The sequence below is a fragment of the Xylocopa sonorina genome, chromosome 1, assembly GCF_050948175.1.
Source record: "Xylocopa sonorina isolate GNS202 chromosome 1, iyXylSono1_principal, whole genome shotgun sequence".
Lineage (NCBI taxonomy): Eukaryota > Metazoa > Arthropoda > Insecta > Hymenoptera > Apidae > Xylocopa > Xylocopa sonorina.
The window spans coordinates 13,045,216-13,067,519 of NC_135193.1; the positions used below are offsets into that span (position 1 = coordinate 13,045,216).

At 33.7% G+C, this 22,304-nt stretch overlaps 4 protein-coding genes across 4 annotated transcripts; 1 reads left to right on the top strand and 3 right to left on the bottom strand.

Moving 5' to 3' along the window:
- Positions 1-109: 109 nt before the first annotated feature.
- Positions 110-2,841, bottom strand: LOC143428286 (uncharacterized). The gene is made up of 4 exons (XM_076903047.1): positions 1,666-2,841; positions 1,011-1,429; positions 806-946; positions 110-720 (listed from the first exon to the last, which is right to left on the bottom strand). Exons 1-4 carry the CDS (start codon positions 2,271-2,273, stop codon positions 563-565), a joined length of 1,326 nt encoding a protein of 441 aa, XP_076759162.1. The 5' UTR covers positions 2,274-2,841; the 3' UTR covers positions 110-562.
- Positions 2,842-2,985: 144 nt separating this feature from the next.
- Positions 2,986-4,747, bottom strand: LOC143428304 (uncharacterized). Its single transcript, XM_076903081.1, has 4 exons — positions 4,268-4,747; positions 3,813-4,175; positions 3,421-3,724; positions 2,986-3,337 (listed from the first exon to the last, which is right to left on the bottom strand). Exons 1-4 carry the CDS (start codon positions 4,400-4,402, stop codon positions 3,078-3,080), a joined length of 1,062 nt encoding a protein of 353 aa, XP_076759196.1. The 5' UTR covers positions 4,403-4,747; the 3' UTR covers positions 2,986-3,077.
- A 585-nt stretch (positions 4,748-5,332) lies between these two features.
- Positions 5,333-16,178, top strand: Iml1 (GATOR complex protein Iml1). Its single transcript, XM_076894056.1, has 25 exons — positions 5,333-5,475; positions 5,562-5,946; positions 6,027-6,152; positions 6,229-6,700; positions 6,769-6,965; positions 7,038-7,321; positions 7,379-7,608; positions 7,716-7,928; positions 8,030-8,179; positions 8,253-8,399; positions 9,077-9,085; positions 10,043-10,260; positions 10,418-10,623; positions 10,700-10,874; positions 10,975-11,175; positions 11,922-12,017; positions 12,509-12,582; positions 14,095-14,202; positions 14,275-14,482; positions 14,554-14,662; positions 14,729-14,959; positions 15,094-15,254; positions 15,337-15,505; positions 15,586-15,902; positions 15,967-16,178. The coding sequence occupies exons 2-25, from the start codon at positions 5,596-5,598 to the stop codon at positions 16,162-16,164; spliced, it is 4,650 nt and encodes a 1,549-aa protein (XP_076750171.1). The 5' UTR covers positions 5,333-5,475; positions 5,562-5,595; the 3' UTR covers positions 16,165-16,178.
- Positions 16,179-16,736: 558 nt separating this feature from the next.
- Tum (Rac GTPase activating protein tumbleweed) lies at positions 16,737-19,964 on the bottom strand. The gene is made up of 10 exons (XM_076909904.1): positions 19,575-19,964; positions 19,271-19,473; positions 19,039-19,193; positions 18,541-18,949; positions 18,293-18,462; positions 18,097-18,223; positions 17,797-18,029; positions 17,401-17,698; positions 17,157-17,332; positions 16,737-17,078 (listed from the first exon to the last, which is right to left on the bottom strand). Exons 1-10 carry the CDS (start codon positions 19,657-19,659, stop codon positions 17,015-17,017), a joined length of 1,920 nt encoding a protein of 639 aa, XP_076766019.1. The 5' UTR covers positions 19,660-19,964; the 3' UTR covers positions 16,737-17,014.
- Between the last annotated feature and the right edge of the window lie 2,340 nt (positions 19,965-22,304).

The window sequence follows — 22,304 nt, forward strand, 5'->3', positions numbered from 1 at the left end:
GAGATAATCGTGTGCCATTTTACGTGCGTTCTGTCGCGTAACAGAACGTTTGACACTTTTTTCTTCTCATTGTATGTCTGGCGTAACGAACGATAATAGGCAGCACTCTCCTGAACCCGTGTAAAAGTATGATTACATAATGAATCTATATCATGTAATATACAATACAGTATTAATGATACAAGTAATAAAAGTTCTAATCTTTTTCCGTATGTTTCTTTTAATTACCTTCACGCGATATCCTTTTTGTTTCTTTTTATCATCTATGGACTTTCAAGTATTAAGGCAAGCAGAAAGAGTTTTCTTCTTTTTAATATATCTAAATATTGCTCGAAAAATGCTACGATTATTCTCCAGATAATATGTTAACATTCATTGCTTATAGGAGACGAACGTGGTAAATATGATTGTAGGGTATATCTTGTCATTTCTAAGCAGCTGCAGTATACAAGTCTGTGATCCAAAATATAATGTTTAATGATCTTCTTTGTTCCATCGCTACTCTCTGTCCTTGCTTCAAAGGCATGAAAAAACCCGAAATTCCAATTACTCGGTAATCGTATCATTGATAAGATCTAGCACTTCTCTTATTGATAATCTTCGGCTGACTTTGCGTTTTTCTGTCCACGTTCGATGCATCTTCCTCAACGTCCTCAGGGTCGTCGATGATTCGCTGCCATGGCGTAGGGTTCACGTATGCTGGTTTGGCTTTCTGATGAGCTGATAGTAAATGCAAATTTACGACTGAAGCATGTTTTTGTTATTCAATGATGTTTTTCATCTGAGAAGATATAAAAGAACTAACGTAAGAGTCCTTGCGTAGCAGGCTTCGGTTTGTTCTTCGCCATCTTCCGCCAATTTTCATACGCTTTCGTGCTCTCTTCTAATCTCTTTTTTCTTTCCTCTTCCAACTGTTTCTGTTTCATTTCCTCTTTCTTCTGACGCGCTATAGAAACATCAGAGGTAGTCAAAGCTTTAACGAATCGAAGGATGATCGACGCTCTCGTTACCTTTCTCTTCTTCTTTCTTTTTGCGAGCCCACTGGCGAAGATACAATGTCTTCACTATAGATGTCTTGTCCTCGATCTCTTTCAATTGTTTTTGTAATTCTAGTTCTTTCTCCACTACAGCCTTCTTCCTCTCCTCCTCCTTTCTCTTCCTTTCAGACCACTTCAAAAAATTCTCTCGTTCTCGTGACTCCCTTTCCTCTTTTTCACGCGCCAGCCTCTCGACCTCCATTTGCTTTTGCCGTTCCATCAGATCCTTTTCTTCCCTTCTTCGTCGCGCCATTTCTTGCTTTCTTCGGATCCACTCGCTGTAAGTGATTTTCTTGACAACATCCGAGTCGTTTGACCTGTTTTCCGATATTCTAGTACTGGATATCGATGAGGTAGATACTTGTACCACTCGATGTCCATTGAACGTGAATCTGCGCGACGAAGTACGATACATCGTTGCGTAATGATCTCTTTAGAAACATCGCAGCTACAGTTTCATCAGAAGTTATCAATGTGCTATTCGATCACTGAAGAAACTACATAGCTGTAATGCTTTGTAATAAATTGTGTGGTACCAGTAAAAAGAATAAAAAATAAATATGGAAAATAATTGAAATATTATGATGTTCGTTTACATTGGTACAATTAGTAATACTATGCAGAATACCTCTGCACTTCTGAATCGATTTGCCCGGAAGAACAAAGCTCGTCGTTGTTCTCTATTCTATCAGCGATTCTACATCGTCTCTCAATTCGATTCGAGGCTGTACAAGATGTCACAGACTTGGAACGAAGAACACCGGATTGAACAGATGCAGATGTGGTCGGCGAATTTAATGAATAACAGCGATACGTGTCTTGGGTCGAGCATTGATCGCCAGCGTGGTTCACGCACGAGGCAGCCAGATCATTGTTGATGGACAACGAGGACATCGTGTCGTTCATTTCCGCGGTATCGCCGCGATTCGCGATGACCCGTCCATCGTCCTTCGAACTGATCTTTACACGAATCTCGACCTCCTGCTCTACTTCGTCATCGTTCAATTTTTCCGCGTAAATTGCAGGATTGATGTATCTGTGAATGTCAGATCTAGAACTTGTAGGAATTCCGTGACAGTGAATCAGTCCGTTAGTTCGAGAGCCCTCTTTTTGAGCATCATCGGACGGAAAATTTGTCGAACCGGTCAGACGTATACCGCTTTTGGTCTTATACATCTCATTAATATCATCACTTCCCTTCCAATCGTACCAGCTGTCAACGTCACTGTCAAACATCGTCGAGTGTCCTCTAAATCCTATCAGGTAATGGTTACAACAGACAAAACTATTTCGAAAATATGTAAGAACTGGTCACATATCGTTGACATCCGGTGGTACTTTTTTCGATTAGCCGTTAAGAGTCCCGATGGAACTCGCGTACGTATATTGGTCCATGTTCCACGTGATGTTGCACTTTTCGTTTATATAAACAATGGACGAATCCCTGTTTGGTGACGTCCGACTGGAAGACTGTAGTTCAACGTGAAATCTACCGAGGAATTTATTCGGTGCGTACTTGTGTGATCTCGCGTGCGGATTTTGAACTTGACGGAGGTACCACCTTCGATTCAGGAGTGATACCCTCCATTAAGGTACTCACGATGAAACTAATTGAGATTCGATGTTGTCTAAATTAATGCTGCGGACTATTCTCGCAATCGATCAACGAGAAAAACAGACCACACTCGACGCCTCTCGATATGTATGCTCGGAACGGTCGATTCTTATTACGCTTATACATGTAAGTTCGTTCGCATTATAACCGAGAGATCATAAAAGAAGCATAAAAGTCAAAAGTTGTTCGTATTTGTTCTCATTTTACAATATTCATTTACTTTCAAAAATAATTCAGAAATTATTGCGAAAGGAAAATAGTGCAAGCTGAATTATTTTTTGAAGGTAATGATACACAAATAGTCTTATTCGTTAGAGTCTTTATTTATTTCTCGTAACTTATTACGTATCCTCATATTAAAGTTGTGCTTGATCGACGTATCACTTAATACTTTATTTTAGAACGAATCGAAATCTTAGAAGATGTTAATGTTCAGTTGATATGACATTTCGTAAGTTCGACTCAGTCGCGTTATTCTGTTTCGTGATCATCAGATACTCTTCCATGATCTCATCTGATTGCATCTTACTAAAGTACGTTTCTCGTTCTTGATGTACATAATATGTATCGTCGAAATTAAAGTGCAATCCCAATACGATATTCAGTGCAGAAGTGTCGTATGCGTGGCAACCGGAATACCGGTACTGTGGTTTCTTATTAAATCGGCAACCGGCTGATTGAGCTCCTATAATAATATATACAAATGAAAATAGATGGTTACTTCTGGGGCACATTGTATATTGGAAAAATTATTTCTATACTCCATACCAATAGGACAAATACAATCTCTTGTAAGAGCGCATTCAATCCATGGCAACATTACTTTCTCTCTAATTTCTTTAATATTCCTAATTACTAAGTGCGATGCCCTTATCAAAGGAAGGAAAAAGAAACTCTCTGCGGAAACATGAAAATATTCATACATCTTTGGGTGCGTTAAAGAACTAATTGCATGCCTCGTAGGCCAAGTTAAAATGCCAGATTTTGGTAAAAGATATTTTGAAATATCTGAAGAATTTAAGCGTATATTAGAATCCATGTACAATATATTTCCTAATGTGTTTAAAGCTGTCTGTAATAAATGTAAAGGAAATGATTAAACAAATTCATTCATCATTTCTAATGATTATATCCTATATGCTTTATAAATATTTAATTACCTGAATAATTAAAGGTCTATAAACATGCAGTCTATCGTCTTCGACATGGGCTGGAAATAGACTTATATCGAAATGAATCACATTACACTTTGTGGAGTTACAAGCTGTTCTAACGTTTTGCAAAGAATCTTCATTCAATCCGACGCTATAAATGACAATACTATTATTTCGCAAAAAGTGGCTAATATTCCTCACAAAGCCATAAACGTGTTGCTCATTTCCAGGCCTAATAAGAGAGACTACGGTCACATTCTGATATTTAAGACTGTATGGTGTTGTGCTCATTTGCCCGTCCAGACCAAGCATCGCAAGATACTTGGAATCCGTCACCAGCCGTTTTTCCTCAACATCTTTCAAATTCTCCTACAAAAAGGACAATTAAAATTTCCCAGCGATCATTCACACATCCCAACAAAGGAAAATCAAGCGGAGACAAATGATACGGTGATATTTACTTGGAAGCTTCGTAATTGCTTGTGTGTCTCTGTAACCAGAGTTTGAATGGAAGGTCGTTGGTTGCTGAAAGCAACGAAAATGATGCTGCTCCCTGCTATGCAGATAAGCATCAAAAGCAGGCCTTTGGTACGCATCTCTCATCATTTAATCGGATATATTTTCAATTTTTAGATGACAATTAGACTGATACGTTACGTTAGAAACATTACGCGTAGGTTACACATTGTTCATGACATAATTAATCATTATAAAACGTGTAACATTTTAATTAGAAATTATTGCTAGTAGATAAATATCAGGGGATGCGACTGACGAACCCATTTCATAAGTACAACATTTGAAATAATCATAACAGATTAGTTTAATCTAATTTTTTACTGATAACAAAACACTGTCAGTGCTCTAGCAGACACCGCATTTTTAGGAACTTTCTGATCGATTGGTAACCCTGCACGATGACACTCTAACTGCATAAACATAGACTATGAGCAGAATTGTACTTCATTACTGGTCGTGATTCAACTTCAGCTCCACTCCGAAAGATGACGCTGCAAAGTATCTAAATTTAGTTGATTGTAATAGCGATTATTAACTCGTACGAGCTCTTGCGCGCACGGTTGCGAGTATTAAATGGACCGTACTGTATATTTAATCTATTTGTAATCAAAACATAACGGATTCATTTCTTATAATTTTATGCCCGATTATACGAAGTAATTGTTGATTAATTAAAGTTCCATTATTTTTTATGTGTGAAAAATGTTGATAGTTCGATTATTTAATTTGTAAAAATGCACATATTTCAACCAAATGGTATTGATCGAATAAGGAGAGCTGGTGGCTAGTAACATTCTTCTATGAAACAAATATGTATTACCAAGAGTCGAGAGAATAAAAAGTACTCTGAAAATATGGTTGAGTTCGATACTAATTCTTATCCTCTGTACACTTGTGGTAACATTTCTGACCATTCGAGATGTTTTGGGTTTAAACGAAGCTCAACAATGTGAATAAATTTTATACGATATCGGCACAGCACGTAATTAGGGTAAAGGTCTTGGGATTTTTGCACAGCATAACAATTCTTGAATATTTGTTATAATTTCTAAGCACTTTTTAACGATGATATGTTGACAGTATATGTAACTGTTATATCTTAAAAACAATACTTCTTCTGGATATTTAACATGCTAATTAAACAGAGATCGTAAGTTACTTGTTTCAATGTGTGTAACATTTTTGTTATTGTGGAACATTATAAAATTTACTTGCACTCTGTATCATGTATTACAGTTAAATTATTTATTGAAGAAGTGATGGGTTAAAAATGAAGCTGTACAAGTTAATAGTCCACCAGAAAACCTTTAGCGAGGAAGATTTAATAATCAGTCCAAAAGATCATCCTGGGATAAAGACTGGAGATGTCGTCGAAATTTATCATCCAGAAGTTGAATTCAGCCGTCTACTTCTTCAAGTCACTTGTTTTAAGGAAGATGTACAAGGGCGTGAAATAATTAGCGTGGAGAATAATGTAGCCACAATGTTCCAGTTGAGAACATTTGGAGATGTGTATATGAATGTTGTTAATCCAGATGATGTAGCTTTGGATTCTGTTGAGCTTACATTTAAAGATCAATATTTAGGTCGTAGTGAAATGTGGCGCCTGAAAAATAGTTTGGTAAAGTATCTTATTTATCGTTGAATATATATTTATATATTTTATCTTTAGATAGTAATTTTTCTGCTAATTTTCATTAGGTGAACACCTGTGTATACATGAATAAAAAGATTGAATTCTGTGGAGGCAATGTAAGATGTCAAGTAAATGAAATGTGGTCACAGGGTGACAGAGTAGCATGTGGTGTTATAACTAATGATACTAAGGTTCATACCTAACTACAACAAAATGAACTGTAAAATCAAGCAAGTGTGAAATCATTTCTTCGAAATATCTTTCCAGGTTGTCTTTCGTTCGTCGACAAGTATGGTATACCTTTTTATTCAAATGAGCTCAGAAATGTGGGACTTTGACATTCACGGTGATCTATACTTCGAAAAGGCTGTTAATGGATTTTTAGCTGATTTATTTCAAAAATGGAAAAAGAATGGTAGTAATCACGAAGTAACAATAGTTTTGTTTTCAAGAACATTCTATAGCGCTACCAACTTAGAAGAATTTCCAAATCATATGCGTGAATGCTTACAACATGACTATAGAGGGAGATTTTACGAAGATTTCTATAGAGTAGTAATTCAAAATGAGAGATTCGAAGACTGGAGTAATGTGCTGGTACAGTTACGAAAACTGTTTACGGACTACCAAAAAATTGTATTAGAATATCATCAGAAACCAAATGATACTGTTCCAAAAGCGGTGAATTCAACAGCCGCGCAAGGCAATTTCTTAGAGGTTCTAAACATGTCTTTAAATGGTAATAACTGCAGAAATAGAATCAAATTTACTGTAAAATATTTCCTTTAAATTAATTTCTTTATACAGTGTTTGAAAAACATTATCTGGATCGCAGTTTTGATAGAACTGGTCAATTGTCAGTAGTAATTACACCTGGTGTAGGTGTTTTTGAGGTTGACAGAGAATTAACAAATGTTACAAAACAAAGAATCATTGACAATGGGGTTGGTAGTGATTTAGTGTGCGTTGGAGAACAACCATTACACGCAGTACCCTTATTAAAGGTATTACTATTGAAAATTATGAATGATACTTGGTAATAGAAACACGTGTATATATTTATAATATAATTTTAGTTTCACAACAAAGACACATCCATTAATGCACCTGACGACTATAGCATGCCACATTGGATTAATCTCAGTTTTTATTCAACAAACAAAAAAATTCCATACTCAACATTTATACCTCGTATAAAGCTTCCTCAGAGAGTATCGAAGCAACCAGTCGAAAATGGGAAGTTACAATGTAAAAGTAAACTTTTACAAGAAGATCCACGGGAATGTCTACACAATACATTGTTTGATTATGACGCATATGATGCGCAGGTGTTTCAATTACCTTCAGTTCATACATCAAGGTAAGTTCTATACTAATTTTAAAAGCAAAAGTTTTAATCTTAACTCTTGTATACAAGTAGTTTGCAACGAGTTACAACAAGGACGAAAAAAACAAGCGTTGCAAGCATGGAAACACATAACAATGCACATATACTGAAACTTCTAAAAAGAAAATTGTCCGACCCTGATATACACCACCCACCTCCTGAATCTCACTCACCTCCAGCTGCAACAAGAAGTGCAGCAATCTTAATACCTCCTAGAACAGATGATGTTGCTAACAGTGAGTCTAATGGAGAAGTTAATGGTATACGTTTAAACTGTATTCTATGAATTGTATAGTTTAGTGTAAGAACCAGTGTTAATATAAAATATTGAGAACTAATATCTAATAACCGTATATTGCACATATAGAATCAAGGATATCGGTAAAAAGTGATTTAACTGATTCAGAAATATCACCACCATTTAGACCAGTTGTTGGTAGTGCTGGTAGCCCAACAAATGTAATATCTCAGCCTACGAGTATTAGACCTAGTAGAGCACTGATTAATCCTTTTGATCCATCACATGTTACAATTAAACTTACCAGTAATAGACGAAGATGGACACATATTTTTCCTAAAGGTAATTATTAATAACAATTAAAGATAGTATAATTATTTGATTATTCATACTTTCACATTTCTAAATTGATCCCAATTGATTCTTTATAAAATAATTTACAGGACCAACTGGTGTACTTATACAGCAGCATCATTATCAAGCTGTACCAACGCAAATGTGTTCAGAATCACAATCTGATGCTACTTCTACTTTGAGTGGATCTCCTATGGAACATAATGATCATATCACTAATTCAAATCAATTTCAAGATCGTTAGTATTTGATATAAAATACATAACTTATGTATAAGTTCTTAATATAGGATTGCAACTATATTTTCTATAGATACGAGAAATAAACCGCAGAGATTAAATCTCTCAGTATCGAGCGGTGATAAAGGGGGAAATCCAATGTCTTCTACAGGCAATAAGTCTCTGACATTGTTATGGGGTGCTACTGGTGAACAGGAATGGACACCAGCACTTACAACAGGTTTGCATATATCTTATTACAATAATTTATGATACATATATATATATATATATATAACTACTGGCAAATAATATTTTATAACATTTTCAAATAACAATATTAGCCATATTATACTTCACGAATTATTATAAAATGAGAGTTTACAGTTTGAAGAAAGAATTTTGAAATAATTTTTTATTATGCAAACAATCGCTTTTCATGTTAAAAGAAGTTCCACATAATGACAGAAATATAATGCTTCTTGGCAATTTTAAAAGAGCAACAAAGATATAAGTAAAGTGTAGGTGTGATATCATAAATTATGCTATTAATGTATAAATTTGTATGGAAAAATTTGTCATTTACAATTATTATTACCAAGAAGGATTAATATGTATAAACACATCTTAAAATATAATTTCTTAAAGAATGAAAATAGTTGATACACATATATTTCAAGAGAAAATATTGTTTTCCAAGTAGAAATTAATGAAAGTTTGATACACAATCACACAATCATCATGCATAAAAAGTATTTTCATTCTTGGACATATTCATATTTATTTTTGAGATTCATCGATCGTTTATATGAATAATATTATTACATTTATTTCCATGCTATGGTACGTCTTATTGGGATGCAACGCTGGACGCATTGACGCGTGTGTGATGTACAACTATGATGTCACATTAAACAGCAATCATAGGTTAGCGCCATACGTTATTGGGGGTTGATTCGGTTATGGTACATTTATTATTAGGGTATTTAAATTTGTAGCAACTTTTGTTCTTTATTAGCTCTAGTTTTTATGATCCTTTTATGCATGTATGTTTTCTGTTGCAAACAAGTAAATCTAATTCCAAAATAATTTCTGTACAAGTAATTCATTGGATATTTATTATTGTTACAATTATTTGTACACCTACATAGAATTTTTTTCGTTATCTTTTATTTTTTCTTATCTCATAAAATGTTTGCACTTTTCAAAATTCTTCTCAGTGATTCTCTATATATGTACTATGATCTACTATTTATGATTCACAAGTTCTTCAAACATTTTCTCATTCTGCTACATAATCGTTACACTCTATCATCTCGCTTTAATCATTACATTTTTTTATATCATTAACGATTAGTAGAATGTAATATCTAGCAAAATGTACTATTAATGTATAGTAACTTGGTTTTATATGGATTCACCAGATCATTTTCTTCCTTCTCTCATAATTTTAGGTATGCATATACTTTATCAATTATTATTTTCATATATTCGGTTTGTAATGCTTTTTAACAAATTACTTTAAATATTAATAAAAATATATTACAAATAATACATATTGCATTGCATGCTGTACAGTATTTAGTTATAGTCATCTTGGATTTCACATTATTGGTAACATATATTGTGACACTAATATAATCTCTATCTTTGGGTAGGGTTCATACAGTATTTAATACGTATTTGCCTTGTACAATAATTTTACGAATATTTCTTCCATATACTATATCTATGTATTTTTGTATTAATTGCTACAAATACTTAGATTTAGTACTTATGTAGTCGCGAGATTAACATTATATATTAAATAGATCATCTATTTATTTCTGATAATCTGAAATGCGAATAGCATTTCTTATATGTACTTCACATCTTATTTTTTAGGCGTTGATTGGAAATCATTGACAATCCCAGCATGCCTGCCTATTACTACAGATTATTTTCCCGACAAAAGAAGCTTGCAAAATGATTATGTTGTGTCAGATTATAATCTTTTACCCGACGATGTCAACACTGATTTTGCTCAACAACGAGCGATATACAAAAAGCCTTTAACAACCGCTGAAGTATTTAAAGAGCTTGTGTCTCAACGATTAGCACAGGTATTATACTAATCATAATTTTGTTTCGAACGTTATTTTTTCACGTATATAATTCTTGTATATAATTTTATATTGATGAACCGACAATGGACATGCTTTTCTTTACACCTTTAAATTAAAACTTCAATACATCTTAATATACTTTCATTTAATCAAGGGTTTCCAATTAATTATCTTGCCGCAACATAATAGAAATCAAATCAATACGCCTGGTGGTAACGCTGTACCTGCAATAAGTTCTGTAATGCGTGGACGGCAAACAGAATCAGAGCCCAAAGAAGAGTATTTGTTAAGTATTGGTAGGATATTTCATAAAATATCTCTGTTTGATAATTCTATAACAGTGACAAGATACCGACCAAGGTGAGAATTTTAATTGTATAAATTAATTTTTGATTAATACGAGATAACGAAGAAATATTTAAACGCAATTTTACAGGCATCCTTACCCTCCATTCAATATTCATTATCTCTATCGATTTCATGCACCACATCATGATACATACGAAGTATCGTGGGTGTCTTTTACTACAGAGAAACTTGAAAATTATAACTGGAATTATCTAGATCATTATATTTGTACTAGGGGTCATACTGATTTTGCTTTAGTAGAGGTAAAGTTTGCATTATATTATATCCCTTTTAAGTGGAAAATTTGAGTATTCTATAAATCATAAATCATGTTTATTTTTGAAAATTATTAAAAATTTGTAGGCACTGAAATATTGGAGATTTCGCGTTTTTCTGCTTCCTTTAAACAATTCGGCGACTCGAAAACTTGTAGAAGGTTCAACGAGGTGTGATATATATACACCGCTTACCACTACCGAGCAGGTTTCTCTATTGGATGGATTTCTACGATTTATCGAGCAATGGCCGAATAAAATTCGGCGTCCTAATGCCAACAAAAATTGGGTAATTTTTTTATGTATAAATTTTGTAACATTCAAGCTAATTTTTCAGTCTATAGCTATTGATTAAGTATAGAGTTTTGAAATAGGTTCATTCAAAATATTAGAAAAAAGGACTTTGAGTAACATGCGTTAAAAAGTGCTTCTACATTATCTATTTTTTGTTTCTAAAATTTGATATTGAACAATTTCAATTTAATGATTTATTTTGTACTGTATATTATACGCTATATTTTTGCACACTAGAACTGAATGTCGCATGCTTGACGTATAACGCCTAAATAATTATATTTTTTCGGCTTTCGTTAGTTCTTGATATCTATTTTTAATATATTTTTGGCATTATAAAAATCATAATTTCCTTTTTATTTATTTTGCAATTTTTTTCGCAAGATTTTTTATGCAGTGCCAGACAGAATTTTTTAATGGTGTACTAGATGAATAAGATATATATGATAATATAGGGGTTAATTTATGTATAAATGAAACAGAGCACGATTTTGTCTCACGCTTTTTTGGCACTATCAACATATCACTTATGGTAACCTGTAACATACTTAAATACGACATTATTTTATTATATATACAAACTAATTATTTTCATGTAACATCTCTCTGAACTAGTACAGTAATTAATAGATTGCTAATACCGAAAAATTACACAGTTACAAGAAAGATATACGCGTAATCGTATGTAGAATTAGATCAGTGGAGTGTTAGGAAAGGGGTATTTAGCATGATATGTTTCAGAATCCTTCAACTCTAGGCGGTGTATCCCAGAGAGATTCTGCCTCTCACTTGACCAGACGCAGGCACAGCACGAGCCTGATTGTCCTCACTAACCAGGTATATCCCCGCATCCTGTAGCCTCGATACGCTGATCCAGGTGTTAATGAATCATTCTCATATCTGTCCATCTATCTCAGTATAGTTAGTCTTCTTTAGCGATGAAGAACACCCATGAAATCTTGATGTCTTTTTTTTTTTGTCTTTAAATCTTTCTTCAACTGTTCAATAATATTATTGATCTTAACAGAAAGTTAGTTTCGGATATTCAGACAGCTTACACAACGTATTACACAAACGAATGCAACTATGCTTGATTTCTGCCTTGAATGCGCACACGATTTTTTTTTAGCAAGCTTTCGTGTAATGCAAAACGCCGACGTTCTTATTTTTCACCTCTATTACTTTATCATCGACGTAATAATGCTCCTAAGATTACGACGTTAACAATGATGTCATTACAGTTAAACAAACCAGAGATATACTTCTTCATGATCATGAGCTTGATCATACATTTACAGTTACCCATACCTCTTCATCATGCTTTTCAGACCAGTCTAGTCGGCAGCTCTCCCTTCAGGGAGCGACTCGGAAGCAATCGTCTACCAGAGAAACCGAGACCAAGGTTTGAACTAGCTTAGATTGATGATTTCGGCGTTGTTGCTTTGGCAAAATGTAATGATATAGCTTGCAGCCTATATTCGTATTGCGATGGAGGGTCAAAGTTTGATGTTTGATGGTTTTTCATTTCTGCCTGTTTGCTTATTTTATTATATATTTTTTACTGTTTTTTAATCATTTATATAAGGTTTCTTTGCTTTCCATAGACAAATTGAAGATTAAATTACTTTTATATTTGTTTTGCAACAATTATAAATATTTTATACTTATTTCTTAGCATTATCAAGTGCAAAAAGTCAAATCTGAATTAATAGTAGGTTGAAATTATGCAGTCATGCAGTTTTAAGTTGTACGAGCGCATATTTTTGAATGGATATCTATCTTGAAGATAATATTGCACAAAATTTTTCATAAATTGCACATTTGCATGTTTTATGAAAAGACTGATAGTAATAGAAATTGTTTATGTGTAGTCTTGTTCAATAGTTACTATGTAGTTTTAAGAAGGAAGTCAGTATAGAAATTTCAAAGTCATTGAACTGATATTTTGTAATTTGCTTAAGACTATTACATGCTTCTCTGGTGATGAACATAAAGGTATCTCTAATATGTCCTATTTCTGGAAAAGGGTGTGATCAAAATACAGAACATTATTTGTTGCATTAAATATTTGAGGACAATCTTTCTACATACTGCTCATCCTATACTTTTCAGCTGCTTTCATCCTTCTTTTCATCACTTAGTAAGAACAAGGTGCAGAGCATTTGTATGATTTACTTTGTATGTAAAAGTAGAATGGTAAAATTTCCAAGATGCAATTACAATTATATAGATGCTCTGTATGGTAGAATTAAATATTGGTAGTGAGTGAGGGAGTGACGGGGTTCTCTGTACAGGAGAGGCATGTAGTGAATACCGCTGCGACTGCCCGCCCGTGCCTCGACACTCCTCGCCACGTGCCAAACAGGTTGGTTTTACTCTTTTAAATTCTTCAATTTGATTATCAATTTAAATATTTGCCATCGTTGGCAAAATATGTATGTACATTTTACATATTTTAATATTATTTCAGTATTAATCCCTTGATACCAGACTTCATACCTCATAGGAGCTATACGTTTAAGTATAGCAGTATGCATTTATCTAATTCATTTCATAATTCATTAAAAAAAATCTTTTGTTATTTTGTATAATAATTATAAAGTTAGTACCAAGAGATTCCACAAGAGTCTGATGTGGTCTGTTCAGAAATATTTTGAAGCCATAACAATGAAGCTTTTATATTTAGGTATCAAAATATTAATATTGTCCTCTTTCATGTACATACATATTGGTTGAAGGCATTATAGTTTATATTTTCATTTGAAAAAAGGCAATGCAAATGCATATCAATTATGTTGCTTTCACATTGCAATCTTAGACATTGCTTAATTTTCACACTTGCTCTATGTTTCTTTGCAATACATCATAACAGCACAAGTGTTGTGTGATTATTGGTTCTTCTTGTCTTTGTTAGATCAGGCTCTAAAGTGATGGACAGGGGACGAATCTCACCCGCTAGCGAAGCTGTGTTACCTCTTTCACTTGAGCAACAGCAAGATCATTTTGACACCAATGATGATAGGTATGATGATCATTGAATTACAATCAAATTATTTGCACAGGTACCCTATTAATATTTAGATCTTATCAACAGTACAAATATGGAATTGACAAAGTTAAAGAGCACTGCGTCAAATAATGAAATTTTAGAGGCAATGAAGCATCCACAAAATGGTGTAGGATTTCTTACACAACATCCATCTCTACCAAGTCAAACATTTGTAAGTGCAGATGCGGTACAATGGTTAAACAATCACATAGAAGGAGGAGTAACAGTGAAGAATGCTACTAATATCATGAATGTAAGCATGATGTTTCTTGTATGGATTGAAACACATCATCGACTTTATTTTAATAAAATACTTCCATTCAGGGTATGATACAAGACAAATTAATATGTCACGCATCTGGCGATTTTTCGAAACCATTCATTCTCGGATTTTATTTGTATCATGTAGTACAAGATAAGGAAAATCAAAGAGGTAAAAACTTAATTTTTTTATTCATTATCTACCAATGTTTGCTTGCATAATTTTTCTACTTTTAAGCCGGGGACTATTTCTCACCATTGGGAGATTTGCAAAGTTTTGAAAATGAATGGGTAGAGGTTGAAATAAAAGCGCCTAAAGGCTGGTGCGAACCTACTTTGCCAGGATCATTTTCATCGATATCATCACCCATGACTATACCTAGCAGTGATACTGTGGATGAATCAAATGTACCATCCTTTCTTAAAGACAATCTAATAGTAGTGGATACCGCAGATTATCATCTCTATCGTGAGTGGCAAGATTATTTTTGGTGGACCTTAATATATTATTTGAATATTTTGTTTGTTTCATTTACTACATGGTGAAACGTCCATAAAAAATTACATAATACCGATTTGCATTATTAATTTTCTATTTTTTAGTTGCACCATATAAACATACTCATTTAGATATAGATATAAATAATAGAAGTGACAGAATCGAATGGGGTCATCTGAGATATCAATCTATATACAAAGTAGATCATTCGTACGAACTTGTAGTGCAATGGGTAGCATCATCTGGTAGTATAGTTGCTGATCTTGTAAGTATAATACTTACAAGAAAAATAAAACTTGATATTTAAAAAGTTGTTTTTATATTTTAATTTAACTTTACTTTGTAAGATATTCGTCTGGCAACGTAAGGCCCAAATGTGCGGAATTCAAATGGTTCCTATTCCTAGCGATCTATTAGCATTACCCTTTACTTCGAAAAGTGATCCTCTGAGAGGACCTATTTTTATACCATTAAATGTAGAATGTCTTATGATCAACAAACAACATATTTTCGAAGGTTTGTCGTTGTACTTAAATCTAATTATATTATTACAAGTTTGAAGATTAAAAAGATTCATCAACAGATATTAATTATAGAATTTCGAGAAGAAACCCACGCACAAAGACTTTTTCTATTTCAAGAAGGAATCGTACAAAGATTTGGCTTTGTACCATGTCTAATAGAAAGTACAGAAAGTGACCATCAATATGTTCACATGACTGGTAATGCATTTATACTGATTCCACCAACGACAAACACCAGATCGCGACCTCGTGCTGCAACTAACATTGTTAGACGAAATACAGGACAGAAAGGATATCCAATTCATTCTGATCAACCTAGTCCTCACGAAGCTTATATTACGAGACACGTTAGTGGAAAAAATAAAGACGATTACAACAAGGATAAGAGAGTAAGTGTTTGTGATTTATCTATGAATGAAATAGTTCGAAAAATGATTCTCTTTTTCTATCTAGATTGGGTTTCTTTGGTCATGGAATCACATGCTTAGTAAAAAATGGAAGTCATCATCTACGTTAGCAGGTGACGAATTGTTTCAGAAAAAGCTTATTCAAGATTTTAGGCATTTTTGTTCAAACGGAGACAATAGATTAAGGCAGTTCTGGGAATTTTGTTGGGAGATAAAAGAAAAATCGTGCACGAAAGCAACGTAAAGTAACGAATAAAATTGAATATATCCTAATTCTTCTGTAAGTTTGCACTTTAATTGTAATGTTTAAGAAATTTAGTTCGCCATAATTAAAATGAATACCTCGTTGAACGGTTTAGAAATAATTTTTCATATAATATGTACTTGTGATACCATTATTGTTACGATAACGAAAGTATGTACAAAATTAAAGATATTTTCTAACGCTTAAAAATGACGATATAAATGGACGTGAATGCAACATTTGTAATATATATTCCGTGTTTACTTAGTTTGCATAAGATATGTTGTTATTTTTACGAAACTAGTAAGCATAAATTTATAATTTTTGTTACTGAGTAATATATGTATTTATACACTTATCAAACAAAGAAAACGAAATAAGTATATTAAAGTAAAATAATTTGTTTTTTTTTAACCAAACATTTTTAAAACAGTTTAATTATTAACAAAATATCATGTTTATTTAATTTCACACATCTAACATTTCACTTTGTTTCATATAGTTAGATTTTAGTCTCAAATTAAAAAAATATTGAGGTTACAGCATATTTTTTCATATACAAACGTACAAAATCGTCATAATAAGTACTTAACATAATATATTACTAACATTTTAATTTTTGCGAATCTCTAATATTGTACTTTTAATATCTAATATTACTCTGTATCGTACCTTATACAAAAATATGTTTTAAAGTCAAAATACTACGAAATTCTAAACGAAATATAGAAACGTCAAGTTGCACATTGAAAAAAATATGAATCATTTACAAATGTTCAAACAGTCAATAATTATTTAGAAATTGTTTGTGTCTCTGTATAACTATGGTATAAATACATACCTATTCTTCTTAGAAAATTCCTCTGGAAGGAGGAGTCATGAAATATTTTTTATTTTTTCTCATAAAAGTCCGACTGTAACAAAATAATATCTATCAGTATAAGTATTATACGAGATTAGGTTTAAAGTAGAGTTGATAATCAGATTCAGACCTAGAAGTGAGTGGAGTATTAAAGAAACCGCGGGAAATACTGCGCTTAAGTAAAGATTCCTGAGATGGTGTGTGTTGTAATTCTCCAGGTTTATGGGTTCCGATACCATTTAGGTTTTCAGGATTAACAAAATTTGCCCAATAATCTGAAGGTATTTTTAACAGACTTTCAACTATCTGTAAAAGATAGAAAATTTTTATTTCTTAAGCACCCTAATTTTCTAATTTTATATTGCAATACTTACAGCAACTTGGTTACTTGTTTCCGAAAGCAGAGAAGTAGGTGATGGTTTCTGGCAACTATAACCCACTAATGTTGGACCAAAAACCTTAGCTAAATTACTTATTGGCATTTTACACTCAGGACTACTCGATACTCTTTGTAAATGTAAGATTAGGAAAGCCAGTGTATCTCTGTTAGGTTGAGGTAACTCTGAAATAGCTTGATACAAAGCCGCATCAGCATCTTGTTTATCAGTAATAGTAGTAGCACGAACAAAGTCTGCCCATAGTCCAACAGTAATTAACGGTTCTCGTAATGACCTATAGATAGTAAAAAATAACTAAATTGTTCTAATATTCAAATCATCATAATTATCAGTTTAAACTTTGTATTAAACAAATTATTTTAATTATTGCACCTGAGGAAATCTTTAAGTGTGGAACATATCGTAGGTATATCAACATCAGAGAGATTGGGAGCACCTTTGCCCTTAAGGAACTTTTCTTTCAAACATTTTACCTCTACTGAACCACCATTTACCCTGTAGAGTCCTTGTTCATTCATTCCCCTTAATTCTACTTCGTTAATACAATGAACAACTAATGATGGTACCATTGGTGGTATCATGGGTGTATAATCTGCTATTGTTCCCTAGGAAAATATCATTCATGATAAAATTCTATTACAAACAAAAATTTCATAAATTCAAGCCACTTACTGAAGTGCCACGTAATGTAGGTGTATTTCCAGTGGGTACACATGGTAATGGCACCAAGTCCTTGCATTCTGTATGAGCTGTAGCTCTACAGTCTTTACATTTTAAGGCTACTTTTCCAAAACGAATCCTATAATGTCATTTATACATATACTTTACTATGAATTCAATTACATAAATACACTTATGTCTATTTTACCTCTTATCGCATGGTGTACAGACTTCTGGTTTAATTACTGTTTTAGCTATAAAACTATGTCCTCTAGCAGATTTTGTATTCAAAGTATAACCACCTATATTGGGACTAGGTTTAAATACACCTTCAGAATCTGATCCTGATGTAAGTACTTCCATTTTTGGTGCAGAAGGCTATGTGTGGAAGACAATTTTGACAGTTAAGTTATAATGCAAACGTAACAAACATGTTGTTCGAGTAAAATCACTTACAGCGGTATCCGTTTGTACTTCATTTGTATCGGCAGGAGTTAATTTTGATTTACTACGATCACCGCTTTTACGTCTCTTGCGTGAACTATGTAAAGGACCCTGTGGGTCTGCATTTTCATCACCAGGTATAGCCTCAATTACTGAAGATGCAGTAATATTGCCGTCTTTAGGCATCACTACAGTAGTTGTGGCTATTATTCTATCTGATGAATTTAATTCTGCTTTTTGTATTGTGCTACGACGTTTCTTTGCGGAATATTCACCGCTAGGTCGGTGCTCCTTCCACTCGCGTTTCTTTTGGCTTTGCGAAATCATTGCACTAACATCTAAATCATCTTCTGATTTCGAAAAGCAACTTAGATCACTTAAAATAGAGCCAGTGGAGTCCAGCTCCGCTATAGTATTTAATCTGAAATTAATAGTTAATGTTACTTTCTCAAATTAATTAGTGAAATTAATAGTAGATATTCGTGGCTACTCTTAGAAATAGAAACTAACTTATCATTTTGATGTACATCTTTGATGTGCACATTACTGTTACGGCCATTTAATGTCGTATTATTTAAAAATTGTAATTTTTCACGAGTTTCATCATTTAGATTCCTTCCACCATCATTAAATAGGAGATCTCTAGCCATAGCAATTTGTCTTTCCTATAAATATAAAAATAATTACAGAATGTAGTTAGGCTTGTTCAATTATAGAACTTGGAAGAAAATACAATACTTACCAATGAATTTCTCTGTTCTTCAGCAGTTCGTCTCCTTTTCTTTTCTTCATCCAAAAGTCTCCTAGCATGACTTAATTTTCTATCTAAATCGGCTGCCTCCTGATGAGCTTTTTCTAAGGCTGAATGAAGACGTTGACACTCCTGTATAGACGCCAACCATTTTTGTCTCATTTCCTCTTGGTTTATTGCAAACTTTAAAAATTCTATATGAAAATAAAATATATACATATTCGTCAACTCCATACCAAAGTTAGTAATTATTTTTGTCAGACGTGTATGTGTGAAAAGTATGTTAAACACTAACCTTCTTCACATCCTCCATTTACGAGTACATTTGAGCATCGAACCACCTCATCGTGGCTTGCTAGTAACGATAACGACGTAGTCATCTTCAAATCCGTATAATATTTATTCAGACGAAATTATATTCTTGTCATGAGTATAAGAGAGCACGCAACCGGTTCACGATCTTTTACTGATTGTCCTGGTTACACCGTGCAACTTACGTATAACGTTTCAAAATCAATACTTTCAGACTTTAATTATAGATCTACTAATACGACACGTGTGCTACATTTCCTATCGCGAATTTCTACTAATATTCTCTGAAAATTCCGTCTCCGACGAAGACACGCAGCACCGCGCAGCGAAGCCGTTGACATTGTACGTTGAACACACGATAACCGCTTTTGATACAGTTTAAATTCGACGAATCAGAGGGTTAAGTCTTCCGCAAGTTTCCGATTTCTCCGCTCGGGGTCATCAGTGTTTGTTATGGCGCCAAACTGACTACGTTGTTATGATGTGCCCTTGTCTTATTTGCCGAAAAGATTGTATTTTTGGGAGAGATTCTAAGCAAGAAACCCTTGGTAAGCACAGTGACCGAATTTTTTAATGTAAAAATATGTTACGAGTTTAGTGTACGTATTTTCGAAAGAAATATGTCCACAAATATTTTCATTACCTCACGATGTCTGTAATGGTAGGAATGGATTCTTGCATTTTAAATTTCGTTTCCCATCTATCTCTTGAAATAGATTATGATGTCTTTTAGAAACATCTTTTAATTCTTCTCCATTGTTCTGTGAGAATACCAACTGTCCCTTACAGTTATAAGTAGAAAAAGTTTAAGGCATAAAAGAACAAAGAGGATTTACAAAAGTAATTGAAACTGCTGTGGTTTCGAACGTTAATCTTCGACATCGTGATGATATCGTATATATCATCGATTTTCTTTTCTACAGATTTAATTAAACGTCCATCGAACGAATTCAAGTAGCCGAATTAAAATCGTTTTTTTTTACAGAGGTCCAATAATCTCCAGCCTTTTTGGGATATCGACAGCCAGCTGCAGAGAGAGAAGAGAGATAATAGCTTGTGAAGAGAAATCTGTCTACCACGCAAACGATTTACTTCATCGATAAGGAAGCAGCAACTTCCTGTGCTACTATTCTATGTATGTCCGCACCGCCTAATTTTAATCTCATTACATGATCTTGTGTTGATTTTTTCTTTTTATTAAAGACTCATTTATAATTAAAATTAGTCCATTTGTAAATAGCAAAAATGACTGAGTAGATATGTTGAAGAAATGTATTGAAAATAATCTGAATTTAACTTGAAACATTTTAGGCAATGATTTAGGTTTGAAATATTTCAGGACAAGCGATCGACATCCGGTACAGTTCCCCCAAGAGTCAGCTAAAATAATGTCCAAGTATCGTGAACAACGACAGAAGTTTCAACGCGGAATTTCTTGGTTATTCCCGAGACGAATCCCGATTTCAACGGATATCGAGACCCAGAGGAATCAAGAGCCAGAACTGGCGAGAGACGTGGCGAGAAGGAACGAGGGGGTGAGTACCTAAGTATTATCGCCGGTTAGATTCCTGCGAGTATTGTGCCTCTACTCTCTACGTCGCTATATCCTTTAACGCACGAGCGATTTTAAAATTGCGCTTACCTCTTGCACCCTTCTGCTTCTGCGTGCTCGAGCTCCCGGATAGGAGCAACGCGAATCGTTCAATTTTAAACCATCGTCTGCACGGTTCTCTTTTTTTACCGGTATCACGTGCAGAAGTCTCGCGGAAGCCCTTCTTTGCACGGCATGCTAGCAATTTCTATCCGACAAATCTTTAAATCCTGTAAAGCCTATATTATCGTGTCTTCTTTTTTTTTTTTTTTTGCTGGAAACACTGACAACTCTAGAAATAAACGTTTTGCTGCATTCTTCCTCATCATGGGGGTGTTATTTACCATTGCATGCTAATATTAAAGAATTGCATACATATCTAAATTGCACGTGTACAAGTACAAAAGTAAAAGACATTCAGCAGATTTAGGTAATTCGATTTATCAAATGTTTTGCTCCGTTTCTTATATCAGTACGATCAAAGAATATACCGTGGCTTTACAAAAATCGCGAACCTTGAAAAATTGAATAGGAAACTTTTAGAACAGCAACGAAGCGGAGTCTCGCGGTAATATTTCCGTGAAAAATCGAGCCGATGATCCGTGGACGTATTTTGTACTTGGCAAACGGGAGAAAAAGAGGGAGGCTCGAGGTGGGTGCAGAGTCACCCACGGGATCGAAAAAGCTCGCAGGAATCGCGTAGTCAGGAGTTTCTTTATCCATGCATGAATATTGAATGGCATGCTTCGTCGAGTTTTGAAAAATTCATAGTCACTGGCAAGACAGTGAATTCTGTAAACTGCATTATTTTGTGCGTATGGATAATCGCATTTTAACTTCCGTATAATTTACCTGCTGATGAGAATCCTCATAGCAAGTGGTACCATTTACTCATACCATAAGACGATTATCAATGTATTGTGAATATGGAAGTGCAAAGCGTACTTTTAGTATTATATTATAGCTCATTTAAATAATTTTCGGACGATTTAATTCCATTTTAAGCTTACATAATCTGTTTCATAAAACCTAGGTTAAAATTCATTAAATCTGGCATAATTTAAATTAACAATTCTTCGCAATTGCTAATCCCTTTATGAAATCTGAAATGATTAATTTCCC